Source organism: Podarcis cretensis, assembly GCF_951804945.1.
Source record: "Podarcis cretensis genome assembly, chromosome: 1".
NCBI classification, from domain to species: domain Eukaryota; kingdom Metazoa; phylum Chordata; class Lepidosauria; order Squamata; family Lacertidae; genus Podarcis; species Podarcis cretensis.
The window spans coordinates 112,086,922-112,106,016 of NC_137170.1; the positions used below are offsets into that span (position 1 = coordinate 112,086,922).

A 19,095-nucleotide genomic window follows, 5' to 3' on the forward strand; every position below is an offset into this window, starting at 1 on the left:
GCCCCATAAAATTATTTTATATGGAGCTGCAATGTGTTCTCATGCCAACAGCTACATTTTACACAAACCCACTCCGAAAGCATTGCAGCAGTGCAATGTATGCTAACCTGAGTACTGTAATATACAAATGCATACTTAATGGCATTCCACTTAATGACAAGAGAAGAAAACATACTCTTAAATAAATGCCTGAGAGCTAAATGAGGCACACACACTCCATCTTTCGCGGTACGGTGGTCCCTCAGGTTACAGACGCTTCAGGTTACAGACTCCGCTAACCCAGATAATACCTCGGATTAAGCACTTTGCTTCAGGATGAGAACAGAAATCGCACCGTGGTGGCGCAGCAGCAGCAGGAGGCCCCATCAGCTAAAGTGGTGCCTCAGGTTAAGAACAGTTTCAGGTTAAGAACGCACCTCCAGAACGAATTGAGTTCTTAACCCAAGGTACCACTGTACTTTATACGTGAGTTTAGACTAGAGCCTTGCAGAAGTCCTTTGTGAAATCAAATGTTTACCATCAGGAGAAAAGAATATTTTGTGTCCGGTCTAGTAAACATGTCTTAATTGGGCAGCATAGGCTAAGCTTGGGATGGCTGCATTCCAATTACCACAATCAAAAGAAATCCTTCTCTGAAGCAACCACATACAACTAATACATGGCTACAACTTTCCAGAGAATAATGTACTGGAAAAGCTGCCCTGCAAACAGATTTTTAAAGATATATATTTTCCTCAAGTTAAGCAAAGTACATTTAATTTTTATTTTTATTTTTAGCAATTATCCATCTCTCGTTTGCAAAAAACAAACAAACTGTTTACTGTCTTGAAGCTATAAAAAGCCAGACTCAACAGTCAAAATGTATTATTGCTACAATCTCCATTGACTTTTCTAGAATGGGAGTCGTCTTTTAAGCGTTCCTTGTGTGGTTTTAGAATCTGACCTTTCCAAGACTACACTGAATATACTATTATAGACCTCTTTCTCTTTGGTTTCATTCCACCCCGGAAAATAAAGCCAAAAAATGCAAACTGGGAGTGGGGAAAATGCCTCCTCATAAAGAATTAGACCAAAGAGCCACGAACCATCCAACTAGTCTCCAAAGGATTTTCAGCATGTGGCTCTTGAGGCATAGCACCCTTATTCCCTCTTTTGCCACACAGAAAAATCACATTCGTTTCTGAAACTTTCCTAAGCTTCAGTTTGTGGTATGGTAAAAACAAGGATGGGGAACCTGTATCCCTTCAGATGGTGTTGGGACTCCTCCTCCCATCATTCCTAGCCAGCGTGGCCAATGGTCAGGCATGATGGGAGTTTGAGTCAAGCAACTTTTGGATGGCCACAGCATCCCCAACCTTGGCATGTCTGGTCTACTGCTCAAGAAAAAACTCCTAATAAGTTTACTTGGTTCCTTATGCTCAAGATACTTGTACATACCACAAAAGCTTGATTTGTTTTTAATTCAAAAGCATGTTCTTATAATGTACTTACCAAGGGCCACGGTGTTAATTAATAGAAAGTTTACTACAGCCTTTAAAATATAGTTGAAGTTACCACATATTTCGGAAATTTCCTATGTTTGGAATGTAAGATTTTAAAGATGCATCCCAACAGAGTTCTACATCTGAGTAGACATGTATAGAATTGCACTGTTAATAGCTATTATTTTCCCAATTAACAGATACTATTTGACAGCGAAGAAATGCCAACAACAACAAACCGTGCTCTTCATTTGTTCAGGATATGTATATTTAAATAATTAGTAACTTAAAGCAAACCTGGATGTTAAATTACGTACTGACCTCAGGTATATTTCCTTCCCTACACAAATAATGAATGGCCTCCATTTTTAAAGCGTCCAAATTAAGAGCATCTTTCTGCAACAACCTAGAACAAAATGAGACAGGAGCTGTATCTTTACAACACGACTGATTATATGTTTTCACGTAACAGAGGGCCAACGCTCATATGAACAAGGAGTTCCCTGGGCAAGTTATCAGCGTTCAATGAAACAGAGAACACTTAAGTGTCCAAGAGGCCTCACCAATCCATTCTGCTCTCAAGAAAAAACTCATACTATAATTGAACCCCACCTTCCAAGACCTTCAACAATCCACTGCAGAAGCAGAGAAGGTACCATATTTTTCCCTCCATAGGACGCACTTTTTCCGTCTTAAAAACTAAGGGGAAAAGTCTGTGCGTCCTATGGAGCGAATGCAGGGGGGAGGCAGGCAGGAAAAGCCCCCAAGAGCAACACACAAGCTTCGTGCGGATCTTGCGGGCTTTTCCCCAGGAGGGAGAAGGGACTGACGCGGCCTGTCAGTCCCTTCTCCCTCCTCTAGAAAAGCCTTGCGCAACCTCTCCAGCCGCGGGAGGCTGAGCAAGGCTAAAGAGGAAGCAAGGGCAGCGAGCGCTGTGGGGGGGGAACCTGGGCTTCCCTCGCAGCCCCGAGATGCTCTGGGAGAAGCGGACAGGCTGCGCGCATTTCCCCCCCTTGATTTCCCCCTCTAAAAACTAGGTGCGTCCTGTGGTCCGGTGTGTCCAATAGAGCGAAAAATACGGTAAGTGAGAAGGTAAGAAGGCACTGCTTGCCACCAGTGGCGTGTGGTGAAAATTTTCGTAGGGGAACAGCGCCAGAGGCGCCAGCTTGTGAGGGTGATTGGTGGGTGGGTGGGTGGGTGTGAGAGAGAGACAGAGAGAGAGAGCATTGTGCCTCCATCCCTAAGCTGGGCAGAAGCTTCCGGGGTTTTGGGAAGGGGGCACCAGGCCTATGACAGGATACTGGAGCCCTCCTGCCTCCTTCCCAAAACAATAGCAACCCACCTCTGTGCAGTCTCGGTTGCCTGTTCCCATTCTTGCAGAGCCAGCTGCAGCTTCATTTTCTTTATAAAAGAAGGAAGGAATTGTGGCGCGTGGGCTATTATTTGATTCACCATCTCCAAAGCTCCTGAGTAATTCTGGCGCATTTCAAAATATTGTGCCTAATGAAACACGAAGGAAATCCCTTAATCCTCTACATTTCCAAGCAGAAAGGAAAGATGTTTTACGGAACGTACCACTCCCTCCCTAAGCAACATTATTCTAGTCTCAAACACATCAAAGTCTACTTCAGAAACTCTTTACACATGTTTCCCAAATGTGGGTCTCCAGCTTTTTTGGGACTACAATCCCCATCATCCCTGACCACTAGTCCTGCTAGCTAGGGATGATGGGAGTTGTAGTTTCCAAAAAACAGTTGGGGACTGATTCTATGCAACCATGGATGGGCCCTGATCTTATATGTAATGCAGAGAACACCACATTACCTGTACCATTCAAAATAATGAAATGACAAGAGATAGTGAGCAGTTTCCTAAAATTTTCAGACCTGCGTTCCCATCCCATGCCTGGGACTAACTCTGACCATTTATTCCGATACTCACATTGAGCAACCCAGACTAGGTATAAAGCAATCTGTGTGAGATCCATTGGCACGCGCCACAATCTTGGTTATATTAACAGGCAAGGATTAAAAGCTTCTATTTTAATAACGGACTTACTTTACCCATCAGGCCAAAGGTATTGTTTCCATTTTGCAGCCCTTCATCAAAGTATTTCACAGCTTTTTTAATACTTGCTTCTTTTCCAGAGGTGACATCAAGCCACCCTTTCAAAATCAATCCCTGCAAAGAAAAGCAAAATGTTAAAATGCGGGATTCTTAAAGAAAGCTTTCAGGAAAAAAATGGTTTTTAGAACATCCATCCTCACAAAGTTGGCATGAAAGAGATCCCTTTCTGTTTTACCAACTGGGACTCGTGACTGGGAAAGCCATCTAGAGTCTCAACAACAACCTTCCAAACCCAAAACAGCAATTCCAAACGTACTGTTCAAAACACTAGGTATACCATATGAACTGCACCAGATGAAATGTTAAAAGGGGGAACTCAGGAAATGTGGCAAGCCAAGATCCTGAAAATCCAAATGTCTGCACACCCAAGATCCCTGCGAAGCACCAATAATGGAAACACAAGGAACTCTCTTAGATGTTCAAATTTGCATCTTTTGGAGTGGCCATAGTACAGCCTCTGTTACAATGCTGCTACTTCACATCCATACTAAGAGAAACGGAAAACGCTAACTGCAGAATCATTTAAAACTCTGCTTCTGCCAGTTCCAAGATAACGTCTTTATACCGTGTGAAGGATGAAGCCTCTTGCCTTGGCTGAGATGTTCTAATGTTGAAGAGAGGGTTAGAGAAAAATATTTGTGAGCCAAGAAGCCTTAAAACACTCCAGAGTCTAAGGCCGTCATATAATCTGTTCGACTCCAATCATTCTCCTAATGTTTCATGCCGTTAGTATGCAACTGGCTGGTGAGAAAGCATTCAAAACAAAATTCACGATTTTTGCAATTTAAACTTGACAGGAAAACACCCACATTTATGCACAGCACATGGCGTTTCTGTGTCAGCAGCTCAAAGAAAACCCCAAGCATTGGGAACATCTGTGATTCAGACCCATTAGATGGCTTAGCTGCCTCAAACAACGCTATTGGCTAGTGACTCATTTCGGTTAATGAACCAGACACGCTTAACAGCTAACTAAAGAGAAACCATCAGGCTAGTTTTTAACAGTACTGATTCCGCCAAAATATTCCTTGAGCGTTAAATGAAGTAGTAATAACAGGCTATGATCTACAGGATGACTCAACATAGCTGAGGGCTAGCAAGTCTCGTTCTATAGCAAGCAGAGATACCAAGTGTGACTATGGGAAGCGGCTTACCTCTGTGCTGCCATTCGAGATCTTGATCATTCTGTCAACGTATTCGCGGGCTTTCTCATGGCGCCCAATATGCCACAAGAACAAGCCTGCAAAATACAACGCCTGCTGCCCTGCTACTTTGCGTTGCTCCTTCAGCTTGGCATCCAGCTCCACAATGGCTTCTCGATCTGATTAAAATCAGTAAAGCGGTGGTTATTTAAACCATAACAGTGGGTGTGTGGAAACAGCCCAATTCGGCCTACTGTCTTCGGTACATGCTACAGATATATGGCAAGACGTCATGCAACAGGGGCAAACTCCCTACCGCCATGGTTTAACAGTAAAAATATTAGGAAGGCCGCTTTGGATCCTCCTGCTGTTAAACTTGAAATGGATGATTCCTCTAGCTAAGGTATTTCTGGTTCAAATTCAGTTGCCCTTTCCCAAAGGAGCATCTCCCTGAAATCAGCGGCACTTTTCCCAAAGCATGTGTGCGCAGGATTGCGGCCTCAGGCAATTTTAAATGGGGAGGCAGGGAATGAATGTGGGAGGGGGGTTGCAGTGGCTTTCTGGAAGAGGCACTCTGAGCAGGTGCATTTCGGTTAGGTCAGATTACGCCGCAACATTTTATTGAAGGCCCCACGTGCTTTCACATTAAACAGGACAGCAAATGAAATGTTAACAACTCTAATAATAATAATAATAATAATAATAATAATAATATACTTTTAATACCCTGCCATCTGGCTGGGTTTCCCCAGCCACTCTGGGCAGCTTCCAGCAGAATATTAAAATACAATGATTCATCAAATGTTAAAAGGTTCCCTAAACAGGGCTGCTTTCAGATGTCTTCTAAAAGTCCAATAGTTGTTTATTTCTTTGACATCTGATGGGAGGGCATTCCACAGGGCGGGTGCCACTACCGAGAAGGCCCTCTGCCTGGTTCCCTGTAACTTCGCTTCTCTCAGTGAGGGAACCGCCAGAAGGCCCTTGGAGTTGGACCTCAGTGTCTGGGCAGAACAACGGGGGTGGAGACACTCCTTCAGATATACTGGGCTGAGGCCATTTAGGGCTTTAAAAGTCAGCACCAACAATTTGAATTGTGCCCAGAAATGTACTGGGAGCCAATGTAGGTCTTTCAGGGCCAGTGATATGTGGTCTCAGCAGCTGCTCTCAGTCACCAGTCTAGCTGCTGCATTCTGGATTAGTTGTAGTTTCCAGGTCACCTTCAAAGGTAGCCCCACATAGAGCACATTGCAGTAGTCCAACCGGGAGATAACCAGAGCATGCACCACTCTGGCGAAACAGTCTGCAGGCAGATAGGGTCTCAGCCTGCGTACCAGATGGAGCTGGTAAACAGTTGCCCTGGACACAGAATTGACCTGCACCTCCATGGACAGCTGTAAGTCAAAAATTACTCCCAGGATGCGCACCTGGTCCTTCAGGTGCACAGTTACCCCATTCAGGACTGTTGGCTTTATTCGTTGTAGAGATAGTTCAAACTGTACCTGGATTTGGTCTCTTTTTATGGGCATAGATCATTGCCATCATTGTGCAAAGGGACACATCCTGCTTGTTTTTAAGAGGTTCGAGGTCGAGAAGAGCCTCCTGAATGTGCCCTAAGGAATCAAATTCAAGAAGGTTAAGTTGCATTTTCTGGTGCCATGGAATACGTGCTTCATCAAGCAGAGGAAAACAGGAAGCTGCCTTGTACCAAAAGCCAGATCACTGGTCCATCTAGCTCACATGCCAGGGGTCCTCCAGGATTTCAGACAGATAGCACTCCCAGCTCTGCTAGGAGATGCCTGGGGACTGAACCTCAGACCTTCTGCAAGCAAAGCAGATGCTCCTCCTTATAAATAATAATTTCCTTATTAGTACCCTGCCCATTTGACTGGGTTGCCCCAGCCACCCTGGGTGACTTCCAACAAATATAAAAACACAATAAAACATTGCACATTGAAAGGCTTCCCTATACAGGGCTTCCGTTCCCCTTAGTCTGCACATCTCAGTTATTAAGTACTCTAAAATTCCTGCAGTGTGGTGGAGGGTGCTTACCTGACCTCCCAACAGTGGAGGTGCTGCTGTTTACTGGGAGGGAGGCATGGGCAAGGAATGCTCTACAAGTGTGTTTGCATAATATCAACCCACTTGTCTTCCCATTCAGCGGCGGCAACTCCTCTGTTAGGAGGTCCCCACTGCCCACTACAGAATTATTGATATAGCTAAAGCATCTCTCTGCATATCTTTATATTGGGTGGTATCCAGCATATTCTGTCAGGCGCTGAGTAAACCTGCCAAAATCAGCGGGGTTTAACATTCCGAAAGATATTCCGTCAAAAGCCTTACCTTCCATCAGCCTGCCATAAATGCGGTAAAAAACGAAGCTTGGGTCATTGCCAAACAACTTGAGGCCTTCGCTGGCAAGTGTCTGAATGTGACGAAAGTAGCCTTCTTGGCAATAGTAATTAATGAGTGTCTGCAAGGAAATGATACAATCACACAGGTGTAAATACTAATAAAACTGAGATCATTGAGTTAGGAGAGCTACTTCCAGCGCCATATGGTTGAGATGAAATGAGAAGTTAGTGCGATCTGCAAGCTTACTCTGGGAGCTATATTTTGCTAAAAGGTGGGATAAAAGTAAATATGCAACCCTCTCTGCAGATGTTCCCATTGTGCCGCCTCCACTCGTGACTTTGTACAGTCCTGCAGAACTCTTCTAAGAGTGGGCCAAATCCTGTTCCTGAGAAGTTTCAAGTGTGTGCCTAAACTGAAGAGTGTCAATGTGGTAAGTTGGTACTGGCAAACATATGTAACATATGTACACTCATCGGGGAGATGGGAATGACTGCAGCTGCCTTTTGAGTACACACACTGTGACAAACTCACAAATTGCTGCTTTGTAATCTATGTAACGGAAAAAGAGTCTAAGTTTGCTGCTGCTCCCTCATGCTTGTTTACTTCACAGAAACATTGAATGGTAGAGTTGAAAGGGGTCCCAAGGGTCATCTAGTCCAACCCCCTGCAATGCAAATAAAAACACACTGTCCCTTCATGCTTCCCTAGTGCAGATGCACACAGATGTTTAAAGACAGTGGCAGAAGCACTTTGTACGTTCACAGGAGAAGACACACAAACACCCTCCTCCGTGCTTCCTGCAGAAAGTGTAATATGCAGCAGTCCTCCCAAATACGTGTGTGCTGACGTTTAAAAACACATGTAGACATGTGAAGGAGGCTCAGACGCCCGATGTTCAGCTCAGAAACCCTGGCATTTGTAGCTCAGCCAGTCATCAGACTCTTTAATCTGAGAGTCAAGGGTTCAAGTCCCACGATGGGCAAAAGATTCCTGCATTGAAAGGGGGGTTGAACTAGATGGCCGTCAGGGTCATTTCAATAATTCTGTGGTTAAAAGACGCCTGCTTCTTAGGAGAAAAGGAATGGCAAACCTAGACAGCATCTTAAAAAGCAGAGACATCACCTTGCCAACAAAAGTCCGTATAGTTAAAGCTGTGGTTTTCCCAGTAGTGATGTATGGAAGTGAGAGCTGTACCATAAAGAAAGCTGATCGCCGAAGAATTGATGCTTTTGAATTATGGTGCTGGAGGAGACTCTTGAGAGTCCCATGGACTGCAAGAAGATCAAACCTATCCATTCTTAAGGAAATCAGCCCTGAGTGCTCACTGGAAGGACAGATCCTGAAGCTGAGGCTCCAATACTTTGGCCACCTCATGAGAAGAGAAGACTCCCTGGAAAAGACCCTGATGCTGGGAAAGATGGAGGGCACAAGGAGAAGGGGATGGCAGAGGACGAGATGGTTGGACAGTGTTCTCGAAGCTACCAACATGCGTTTGATCAAGCTGCAGGAAGCAGTGGAAGACAGGAGTGCCTGGCGTGCTCTGGTCCATGGGGTCACGAAGAGTCGGACACGACTAAACAACAACAACAACATTCTGTGGCGATGGGTGTTTCGCTTCATTTTGCCTTACTTCCAAAGGGAGAGAAAAAGAAAGGTAGGGGGGAAGAAGATGGAAAGGTTCGCTGCCTCCCCCGCCCCCATCTCTTGCTTGCTTTGTTACGCGAGAGCTGGGAGCTTTCCAAAACGTCGGGGGGAGAAAAGGAGGAGCGTAGAAGCCGCCGAGAGGTGCGCGTTTCCCGAGAGGAGAGGGGCGCGGGCGCGGGAGGAAAGAACGGGAAATTTCGCTCGCGGGTCGGAGGGAAGGGACGAGCCGAAGCGCCTCTGACAAACCTGCAGCAAGGAAGGATCCATGGCTGCCGGAAGCAGCGGGCCTGGTTGCTAACGCGACTGCAGCGGCGTCCAGGGGAGGCGCCTGAGGAAGGGAAGGCTGGGCCTTGCCGGGCGGGTCCTCCTCGCCCTACTAATTCGTTGCCGCAAGGGAAAAAAAAAAGAACCCAAACCATCCCTCCCCTAGCCTTCGCTCCGGGAGCATCTTGAAAAGCGCGATGCTTTTATTACGGTGCGAGCTCCCGTGGACGGGATGGCGCATCTTCGGAGCTGGACGCAGCGCTGGATGCGCAGGCTGGGGCTGGGGAGGAAGAAGGCTCCCATGGGTGGGGAGGTCCTTCGATTGACACACACAGACCCGCCTCGCATAGAATTACAGAGTTGGAAGGGACCCCGAGGGGCATTTCTGGTCCGACCCACTGCAGTGCAGGAATCGGTGCCCAATATCGCGCTCGAACCCACGACCCTGAGATGAAGAGGCTCATGCTCCACCGACCCAGCGTCAAGCTGTTCAGACGTTCCGGGTTTTTGGAAAGGGGCAAAAAGTGGTCTGGGGAGGCCAGCTTCTCACCGAGGACGCATAAAAACAGCGGCCTTGCACTTTGTCTCGTATGTCTGGTTCTACAAATGCAGGAAACCACTCTCGAAAGCTGCCAAATTTTGTGGCCCATGGAGGGTGGGGTGGAAGCTGCTTCCTCGCGCCCATGATCTACCTATGTGAGTCCTGGTTGTTTTTAAGGCAATAATAATAATAATATTTTTTTTATTTATATCCCGCCCTCCCCAGCCGAAGCTGCGCTCAGAGCGGCTAACAACAGTAAAATAATACAGCATTCTAAAATCAATACATTATAAAATCAGTTCAAATCAAATTAATGGCAACCATTGGGCTAGAGTTCTATGAGGATTACCAAAGGAAAGCAAAATAAGAGAAAATTAAGCTCCTTTTCATTTGCTGGTTGTTGTTGTTGTTTTAAATAGCATCAGATCCTCTTTCCAAACAAAACGAGGACAGAATACCAAATCCTGGGGTAGCAGAAGCAATGCTTTTGTGATAGTACTCATCCATATAGTACCGTCCCCTCTCTTTTTCTGTGTGCTGCTGCCCATGATACTTTGATCAGGACATGAGTAACTGGCAGTTCTTTGCGGGGGGGGGGGTATCCGTCCAGGTTGGGCTGTCTTACACTCAGCGCAAGTCTCAGGCGCCAGTTTTGCAGACCCGCACGCTGGGCTCTGAGCCCGCATGCAGGAATTTCTCCTCCATTCCAACGGGAGCCGGAAATGCGGTGTTACGCGTTCCTCCTCCTCCTCCTCCTCCTCCCTGCGAATCAGAAGGGAAGCTCTTGAGCGCCGCCGGCGATGGGAAGGTTCGCTCGTCAACATATTGTGTTGGCACTTGATTGGCTGGAGGTTCGCTTTTATGGAGAGGAGCGGACGCCGGAGTGAGTTTCTATTGGCTTACGCCGGAGACGGCAAAGGGGTCGTCAGAAGTCCCACCGTTTTGCTGCAACGAAAAGCGGGCGCTCGCGCGCTCAATTAGCAACTCTCCAGCAGCTTCAGCCAGCAATGTTCAACCCCCTCTCCTCCAACAATAGTTACACAGTTATATAGTTATCATAGCAGAACGAGACTGTCTTATATCACCCATCAACATTTTTGTGAATAACGAAGAGTCTTGTAGCGCCTTGCTCTCTCCGTGCTCTCTCTCGTCTTCTTTTTTGCTGCAGAAGACCAGCGCGCTACTGTTCTGATGTTATCAGTTGTCTGATTATATTGTGAATAATTGAGCTTTGCATGGAAACACCATGTACATCACGACCATTTGACTCTGGTAGCTTAACTTTCCCGTCCTCTATGGTCGTGTATGTAGATAAATGTACTGTATATGTGCGTGTGTTGCATGTGTTTGCATACACAAATCACACACATAGCCAGGGGCGAATCTAGTATGAAACGAATTAAGCTTAAACTTCAGGAGGGCCCTAATCCCAGAGGGGCCCCAGAAGTGATTTTAGTCCACGTTGCTTAACAATTTTGGGTCTAGTAGACCCAATTTGAGCCGCATGACCCAAACTGATGATGATGATGATGATGATTTTGTAAATATTCCAACAATCCCAACATTTGAGAGTCAGTAGCACAGATGTTGTAAAGGTATAGGGATCAGTCATGGAACAACCCCATGGAGGAAGAGAACAGCAGTTACCCAGACCTTGTTGCTAGTGGCGAAGGGGCCCTCATGACAGTTCAAGCTTCAGGGACCCCAAAATGTAGGTCCACCGCTGCACAAAAGCTGCCTGCCAACTTCAGATCACCGTATACATCTGAAGAGATTGTCACAATAAATCAGTGCGTCTTTGACGTACCAAAAGGCTCACCTTGGGTGTCTTTCTGTTGTTGTTTTTATTGGCACAGGCTGTGGCTGGAATCCTAACCCCATGGATTTCAACAGGAATTTCTTCTGAGTAGACATGGTTAGGATCGCTCTGGAAGCTCTGCTTCTCTGGAGATTATATTAATATTTAAAACCTGTTTGCACACTTCAGGCAGGCACTCGGTGCTGACCATTGCACATAATGCACACAGTAGAAAGCCAAGTGAATGGATCACCCCTCAGCTCTCAAGCCAAGCACAAATATGGAGAGGAAAAGGCAACACCCACACAATCCTTACACTGCTCTGTAAAAGGGAGAGAATGTTAATAGAACACTGAAAAAACAAGGGTGTTACAAGCATATCAACATAATGTTTCTGTGCTAAGTGGCTAGCTACAGCAGTACTTGCCTTTGGTAGCTCAGTTGATTGGGGTGTGGTGCTGATGACACCAAGGTTGCAGGTTCAATTCCCATAAGGAACAACTGCATATTCCTGCATAGCAGGGGGTTGGATCCTCAAGGTTCCTTCAAACTCTCTGATCCTACGATTCTGTATTCCAACCATGGTTACGGGTGAGTTTAGGAGGTGTATCTGACAACAGCATATGGACAATACAACCAGTCTATTACAATGTTCTATAATATAATATATTAAGTAACTCCCATGAAATCAAACATCCATACTGGATGTTAATTGTGCTCAGCATAGGCATGCTCTGTTCATGCACTTTATACATGGTACCTGCATGAACAAAACATTTCAGTTGTTATTATGGGCAGTAATGGCTTGTATAGCCCAGGGGTCAGCAAACTTTTTAAGCAGGGGGCCGGTCCACTGTCCCTCAGACCTTGTGGGGGGCCAGACTATATTTTTTGGGGGACACACGAATTCCTATGCCTCACAAATTACCCAGAGATACATTTTAAATAAAAGCACACATGTAAAAACACCAGGCAGGTCCCACAAATAACCCAGAGGTGTATTTTAAATAAAAGGACACATTCTACTCATGTAAAACCACACTGATTCCCAGATCGTCCGCGGGCTGGATTGAGAAGGCGATTGGGTTGGATCCGGCCCCTGGGCCTTATTTTGCCTACCCATGCTATAGCCATTCCCTTTCCTACACCCTCAGTCGCCTCTGCAGGAATCAACTATTGCTTTAGTGCTTCCCTTTCCAAATAGCATTGCCTTTATATTTATGCATATTCCCCCCCTCTCTCTTTCTGCCCCTCCCAACTGCAGCAGGGCGCAGTCATGAGCATGAGTGCTGAAAGGATGTGGGGGGGGGGGGGATTGAATCCTTCTACATGATGGCCCCAATGAAAATCTCTCTCCATCTCATACCTCGTCCTGAGACACATCTGGCACTCGAGTCAACAAACTGCTCCACTGACTTGCATGCAGACACGGTGTGCTTTAAACAACTAAAACAAAACAACATTTTAAACAAGATAGTATGAGTATGATCATGCTCTGAGTTCAAGCATGGCCACTTTATCTTTTTTCTGCTTCCTTTTCCCCCTCACAGCTGCAGTCCATCCAAATAAGCAAGATATAAGAAGTTACAAGATCCAGTTTTACATCAATATTAATAAATCTTTTCGTAAGAAAAATAAAGGTAGAATCTTGGATTTCACACCATTTGTTCTGGGAAGTGCTTGCGAGGGAGGGGAAAACCATCTAAACCATGAGGTGGGAACCTTTATCTGCTGAGGAACGCATTCTGACAACATCATGGCGATTGGTCTTTTGCTGTTACAGATCTCTTAACAATTTTTAAACCACTTGATGGTTGCCTGTTTATGATTATTTTAATTGTTGTTTTGTGATTGTGTACTATACTGTATTTTATGCATTTTCTATGATTTGTTGATATTGAGATGCTCACATAACAGGTGATGTGCACGCGTTTGAAAAAAATTAGAAACGAAAGGGTGGAATGCATGTACTTATTTGTCTAAGTGTACAAATTATTATCATTATTACCTGTTGATCATCAGATGGTGCTGAAAAACAGCCTTCTCCATCAAACAGTGATTGGCTGTCAGTAGTGCAAACAGCGCTGACCACCTGATTAGCTGACCACTGTGGGTGAGAATCTTGATCCTGCACTGTGGAAATGGAATACAAAATCTCTAGTACTGGATGCAGAAGCCATAATCCTGGCACTCAGACCCAAAATGTCTCCCATGGGCAATTTTCTCAGAATGAACTCTTATTGATATCAATTGAATTTTGTTCCATGCAAGTGTGCTTGAAATCACTACTTAGTTATGTTCCTATTTACATCAGTGTCCGGGATTGGCTTGTTGAGGAAAAGTGGTGGGTGACATCTGCCCAAGAGTCCCCCAGGGAGGGTTGCCATATGTCCTCTTTTTCCAGGACATGTCCTCTTTTCCAGGTTTGGTTGCCATTGACATGTCCTCTTTTTCAGAATTAAAATTTTTGTCTAGGCGGATTTCTAAAATTTGGCAAAATGTCTGGGTTTTTTGTTTGTTTTTGTTTACAGTAACTGAAGAATTTTTTTCTAGTGTGTTAGACTCAGATCTGAGGCACTTGGCTAAGCTAGTCTGCAGCAGAGAATCACAACAGAGCAGCATCTTAAACTAACTACATACTGTATAAATCCATTCTCTTGTGGCCGAACTAAAAGGACACTGTCTCAGCTACAAGATCCTGGAGAAGGAGTCTGGGAGGGCAAGAGTTAACATCCCCCTGCCCCTTAAGGAAAGTCCATATTTACATGTTAACATAGCTGTCAATGTTTCCCTTTTTTTAAGGAAAATTCCCTTATTCCGAATAGGATTCCTCGCAAGAAAGGGAAAAGTTGACAGCTATGCATGTTAAAAAGTTTAATAAATTGTTCCGTGCACACTTACGTTCACAAAGATGTGAACATGAGCCAAAATACTTTCACATGGCAAGTGAGGGAGCAAATATGTATTACTATTATTTTGTTGTCGAAAGTTAAGAACATTGCTACTAGCAAAATATCACAGTGTCTATAGCCTGCACATAGTAGGGGTATTTAAAACGAGAGTTATCAAAGGACTCCGTAGTTAGCAGTCGGCAAATGTGTCCTCTTTTTTGCTCTTCAAAATATGCAAACCCTAACACAGAAGATGATTTAGACCCTGGATTGTGGTGGTGGGACACTGGGGAGCAGTCTGGGGAAGGGACAATCTGGGAGGCGCTAGAAGCAGGAGGTTTGAGCAATGGGGGGGGGGGGGAGTGTGTCAGAAGAAAGAGACTCTTCAAGGACAGGGCTGGAGGCTGAGAGTCACAGTGTCAGTGCAGACTCAGAGAGAGAAGTCAGAGGTTGCCAATGCTACCCAGTAGGACAGTCCCAGTTCTGCTGGCTCTCCCCGCCCCCCGCCCCCCTGCTTGAGGACAGTCCTGCACATTGCTGAGCAATGGGCCAGACAGGCCCAGAGAAGGAGCTCGCTCCCTTGATACAGCTTTTGTCTGCTTGCGGGGTGGGGATCTTGAGTGAGAGGTTAGAGAGAAAAGGCAGGACCAGTGGTCAGTTTCAGCAACATCTCCAACTAGAGCTAAAGGACCTCTGCTGTGTTGTTACTTTCTGTGAACAAAAGCTAATTGCCTTTCGTGTCTCAGGTTCTTTCCTGCCCTGCGCTTGCCTGACAGCTCCTTGACAATCAGAGGTTGCAATTCATTTTGTCCTAGATACGAAAAGTAGCCAAGGAAATTACAATAAAAAATTAATCTTTATTATTTTGCACATTAGTAATGATGTATAGCATTATTTAGGATATTAGTAGCATTTCCTGCATGCAGTTCACCAATACAGTATAAGTTGATTGTTTATTAAAAGAAATAATCTATATTTAACATATCCCATGTAAGAAACATAAAATGTCCTGATGTGTTTGGTTATATAATTCTGCTATTTATTTTTTTCTGTGAAAAAATACTGTGGACCCAAGATATATTTGTAACAGTTCTATTAAAGCATGAGTCAAATGAACAAACACAGACCGCATAAATAAAAACAGGAAAAGAACATGGTTCTGTGAAAGAAAAAGGCTACATTTTCTGATGCAGGCACTGCTAGAGATTTAAAATAAAAACATTGCATCCTCTTCCAAGTGCAAAGAATTGCTGGAAGCAAGCGAACTGTGAATCTTTCCTTCACAAATAATTTAATTATTGCACCTTGAAAATGTTTGCAAATACAATTTTAAAAAGCAGAAAGCTACAATTACCCGTCTCTTCTTCGTTTCTTATTTTCTGAAGTTCTTCCGTGAGAAAGTGCTATGGACAGAATGTAACCCAAAAGGCTGCAACGTCAACCTCAAGATAAAATTCATTTCTCATTTTTATGTACATAATGCTCAAAAATAAAACAAACATGATTTTTTTTTTTACAATATTTATATTTGCTTATAAAATTCTAACCACATTATTTTCAACAGGTTTAGCAGTTTGCAACATGTCTGTACAGTCTGGCTATACATCAGATTGGTTTTCACTTCAAATTTAAAAATGTCAAACAGAAAGAAAGAACCTCTCAAGTAGCTGCAAATATTGCTTAATGATATGAGGGGATGAGGTCTTGTTGAACACTTTTTTCCCACTTTACCTCTGACGTATGGCTTCCCATATTTAAGATTCTGGACACTTGAAGGAAGAGCAGCATAGGCAATATAAACATGCACTGTTAGGATCCAAACTATCTATAATGGTACAGAATACATTGTTTTTACCTGTTGAAAGCTTGCACACTAAACCTATTGTGGTACATATTTGATGCAATAAATGTGCTCAGGTCGTTATTCATTTGCTCAAACATGCACCACAGGTAAAATTACTATTTACACAACAGAGGGCTCTTCATTGAACACGTACGCTGGCAACCTGGCTGAGAGCTGAAGATGGCTAAACAATACTGCAGGATGAAGCGGAACAAATTCATAAAGGGGTTTTTGGTCAGTTCAGTTGTTTCTTTTTTTCTTTTCTTTTTTAAGGGCACATTGCCTCAAATACACCATACAGGGAAAAATAATTGACACAGACATAAAAACAGCGACTCCCGACTCCAGCTCTAGCTGAGATTTAATTGCCGGTTCAAAAATAATCCGTCTTGTTTTGCTCTGGTGAGTTTGAGGGGACTTTAGAGGCATTTAAACACTTGCCCGAATGTAACACAACATGAAACACGTTTGTTAAAGCACCTCAGAACGGAGTATTCCCTCGCAGTTTTAACAAGAGTTGTTAAAAACTCGTTGTTCTTGGTGGACGTAATGTTTTCCCCCCATGCATGATCTATAAGAAGTGCAGCATGCCCCCATGCAAATCATTTTGGTGTGCATATAAGAGAGTCATATAATAGAACGCCTGGTCTTCATACCGACAAAGTAGTACTTATCCCCTTTCCCCAGCATAAACCCCATTTACAAAAATAGTCACAATGTGTGAATAAAAAGAAAGAAACGAAGGAAGGAAGGAAGAAAGGAAAGGAATCCACCAACACAGATTTCATAAAAAGATGACAAATGTGGCAGTTGAAATGGATATACTTACTGACTGTACTAAGTGTTCTATGTTTTAACACACACACAAATTAGTGTTCCCCCCCTCCCAACCCCTTTTACTGGTCCCTACAGTCTGATTAGCCATTTTTTCCTCTCCTCTTCAGCAGTGTCAGCTGGTAATGAAAACAGGAACCTCCTGTCATGCTTCCCATAGTTTATATATAGTCACATTTTGACGACGAGGGGTTTCTGTCTTGTTATAGGCACTGACCTTAAAGAATACAGTATATTTGTAAAAACTGTCTGTTTGGCATATACCGCCTAGAGGAGTCCTATTGACACAACTACATTACTCACACAGGCTGTAAACAATTTGTCACCCAATCAGTTTTGTGTTTTTGTTTAAACTGGCGCTTTACTTTTTCTTCTGTACATCTTTACCTTCCTTTTCGTGTTTTTCTTCAATGGGCTTGGTTACGCGGTCGTAGGATGGTGGACAAAGAGCGGTGGACATGGTCAGGTCTGTTTTTTCTGTGTAAGAGTTTTCATTGATCTTGTCAATGAGAATTTCATCCTTGAGACGTTGGCCCGCTCCTCCTTCTAATTTATTTTTATTATATACAAAGGAAGCTTGGTGTATTGTCTGTCTTAGGCGATAACGCCTGTAAGCCCGCTGAATGATGACAGCAGACAACTCCTCTTGTTTACGTTTCAATGTAGTTGTGATGGGCTCGTAGGAGGCCTTGGAAGGGTTGGATTGCATAAAGCGGTCCTCCATCTGTATGCGGAGAGCATCCATCTCTCCACTCTCCCCGAGGACGCGCTTCGTAAAAGCAAACAAGATGTCAAGGCAGTGAATTCTGTCACCACTTACCATGGGTAGATCCATCGCAATAAGCTGAACCTTGTTGGGTTTTGGTAAATGAAGAGGAGGTTCCAGAGCAGCTGCAAACTCCGAGAGTTTTTCAAATTCCATAAACTGGGTTGCATCTGGGTCAAACTTTTCCCAGACTTCATAGAACATCTCAAAGTCGTCCTCGCTCAAAGGCTCAGCACTTTCTTCGGTCGCCACACCAAAGTTCTCCAGAATGACAGCGATGTACATGTTTACTACAACTAAAAATGATATGATGATATAGCTGACAAAGAAGAAGATCCCAACAGAAGGATTGCCACAATCTCCTTTGACGGAGCTTCCTGGGTGGTCTTTTTTAGGGTCACAGTCTGGCGGCCCACTGTTGAGAATGGGAGCTAGCAAGCCATCCCAGCCAGCAGAGGTGGTGATCATGAAGAGGCAGATCATGCTGTTGCCAAAAGTTTCAAAGTTGAACATGTCATCGATTCCCACTTCTCTCTTCACGTAGGCAAAGTTGGACATTCCAAATATAGCATAGATGAACATGACCAGGAAAAGGAGAAGACCGATGTTGAACAAGGCAGGGAGAGACATCATCAAGGCAAAAAGCAGAGTGCGGATCCCTTTAGCACCCTTGATGAGACGCAGGATTCGACCTATCCTGGCAAGTCGGATCACTCGGAACAAGGTGGGTGACACGAAGTATTTTTCAATAATCTCTGCTAGGAACATACCTGTTAAAAATACAATTAAGCAATAGTCTTAGGGCTAATTGTTTATCAATGCCAGTGTCCTGCCTTGACTTACCTGTGAACTTTAAGGAGCTTTCAGTGACAAAGTCTGCAATCCTATGCACAATGACTCAGAAGTAAATCTCATTGAACAAAGCAACCCTTATTTCTAAGTAAACATGCATAGGAATGGGCTGTAAACTGCCATGTTTCTGACTTTATGGCAGTGTGCAGTAACAACTCAAGAATGCTAAAAGTCAACTATTATATTTTATCTAACACATAGAAAATTATGTCATCTAAGCCTTTCTAGATTCATTCATCTTAACCTATTGTTATTTGAAATCTAAATCAAGCAGCACATCTGGGAGTAACCAATTTAAATATAACACATTAGGCCAAACTTGGCTTATGCAGATGTCAGAAATGGAACAAAGGCATTTTGGATACTAGAACACAGTGATAACCAACAGAAACATACCTTATCAAGACCGAGGCTCCTGCCCTATGGAGCAGGCAAGCCTGCTGGGCTGACATTAAAGGAGGATGGTGGCTGTTTCCATCCAACTTAGCAACTTCTTGGTTCCCCCCTGACAGCTGAGCTGGATGGGTTGCTGCATCCCCACTAGATCTGGCCCTAACTAG

At 44.2% G+C, this 19,095-nt stretch overlaps 2 protein-coding genes across 7 annotated transcripts in view; both read right to left on the reverse strand.

Annotated features, from left to right (window-relative positions):
• The window catches only part of TTC21B (tetratricopeptide repeat domain 21B), a 32,364-nt gene extending 22,654 nt beyond the window's left edge, over positions 1-9,710 (reverse strand). For 2 of the 3 annotated variants that reach the window (XM_079975949.1, XM_079975948.1), the window contains exons 1-7: positions 9,561-9,710; positions 7,091-7,220; positions 6,250-6,360; positions 4,763-4,929; positions 3,540-3,662; positions 2,824-2,981; positions 1,803-1,887 (exon numbers count right to left, since the gene is read on the reverse strand). In XM_079975949.1, the coding sequence (XP_079832075.1) occupies positions 1,803-1,887; positions 2,824-2,981; positions 3,540-3,662; positions 4,763-4,929; positions 6,250-6,360; positions 7,091-7,220; positions 9,561-9,695 (909 nt within the window). In that variant the 5' untranslated portion in view covers positions 9,696-9,710. Of the gene's footprint in view, positions 1-1,802; positions 1,888-2,823; positions 2,982-3,539; positions 3,663-4,762; positions 4,930-6,249; positions 6,361-7,090; positions 7,221-8,992; positions 9,241-9,560 lie in introns of those variants that run through there. The other variant, XM_079975950.1, reaches the window with a different exon arrangement.
• Positions 9,711-15,257: 5,547 nt separating this feature from the next.
• Positions 15,258-19,095, reverse strand: part of LOC307215727 (sodium channel protein type 1 subunit alpha) — a 106,063-nt gene continuing 102,225 nt past the window's right edge. For all 4 annotated transcript variants that reach the window (XM_079975360.1, XM_079975358.1, XM_079975359.1 and 1 more), the window contains exon 27: positions 15,258-18,453. In XM_079975360.1, the coding sequence (XP_079831486.1) occupies positions 17,279-18,453 (1,175 nt within the window). In that variant the 3' untranslated portion in view covers positions 15,258-17,278. The remainder of the gene's footprint in view (positions 18,454-19,095) is intronic.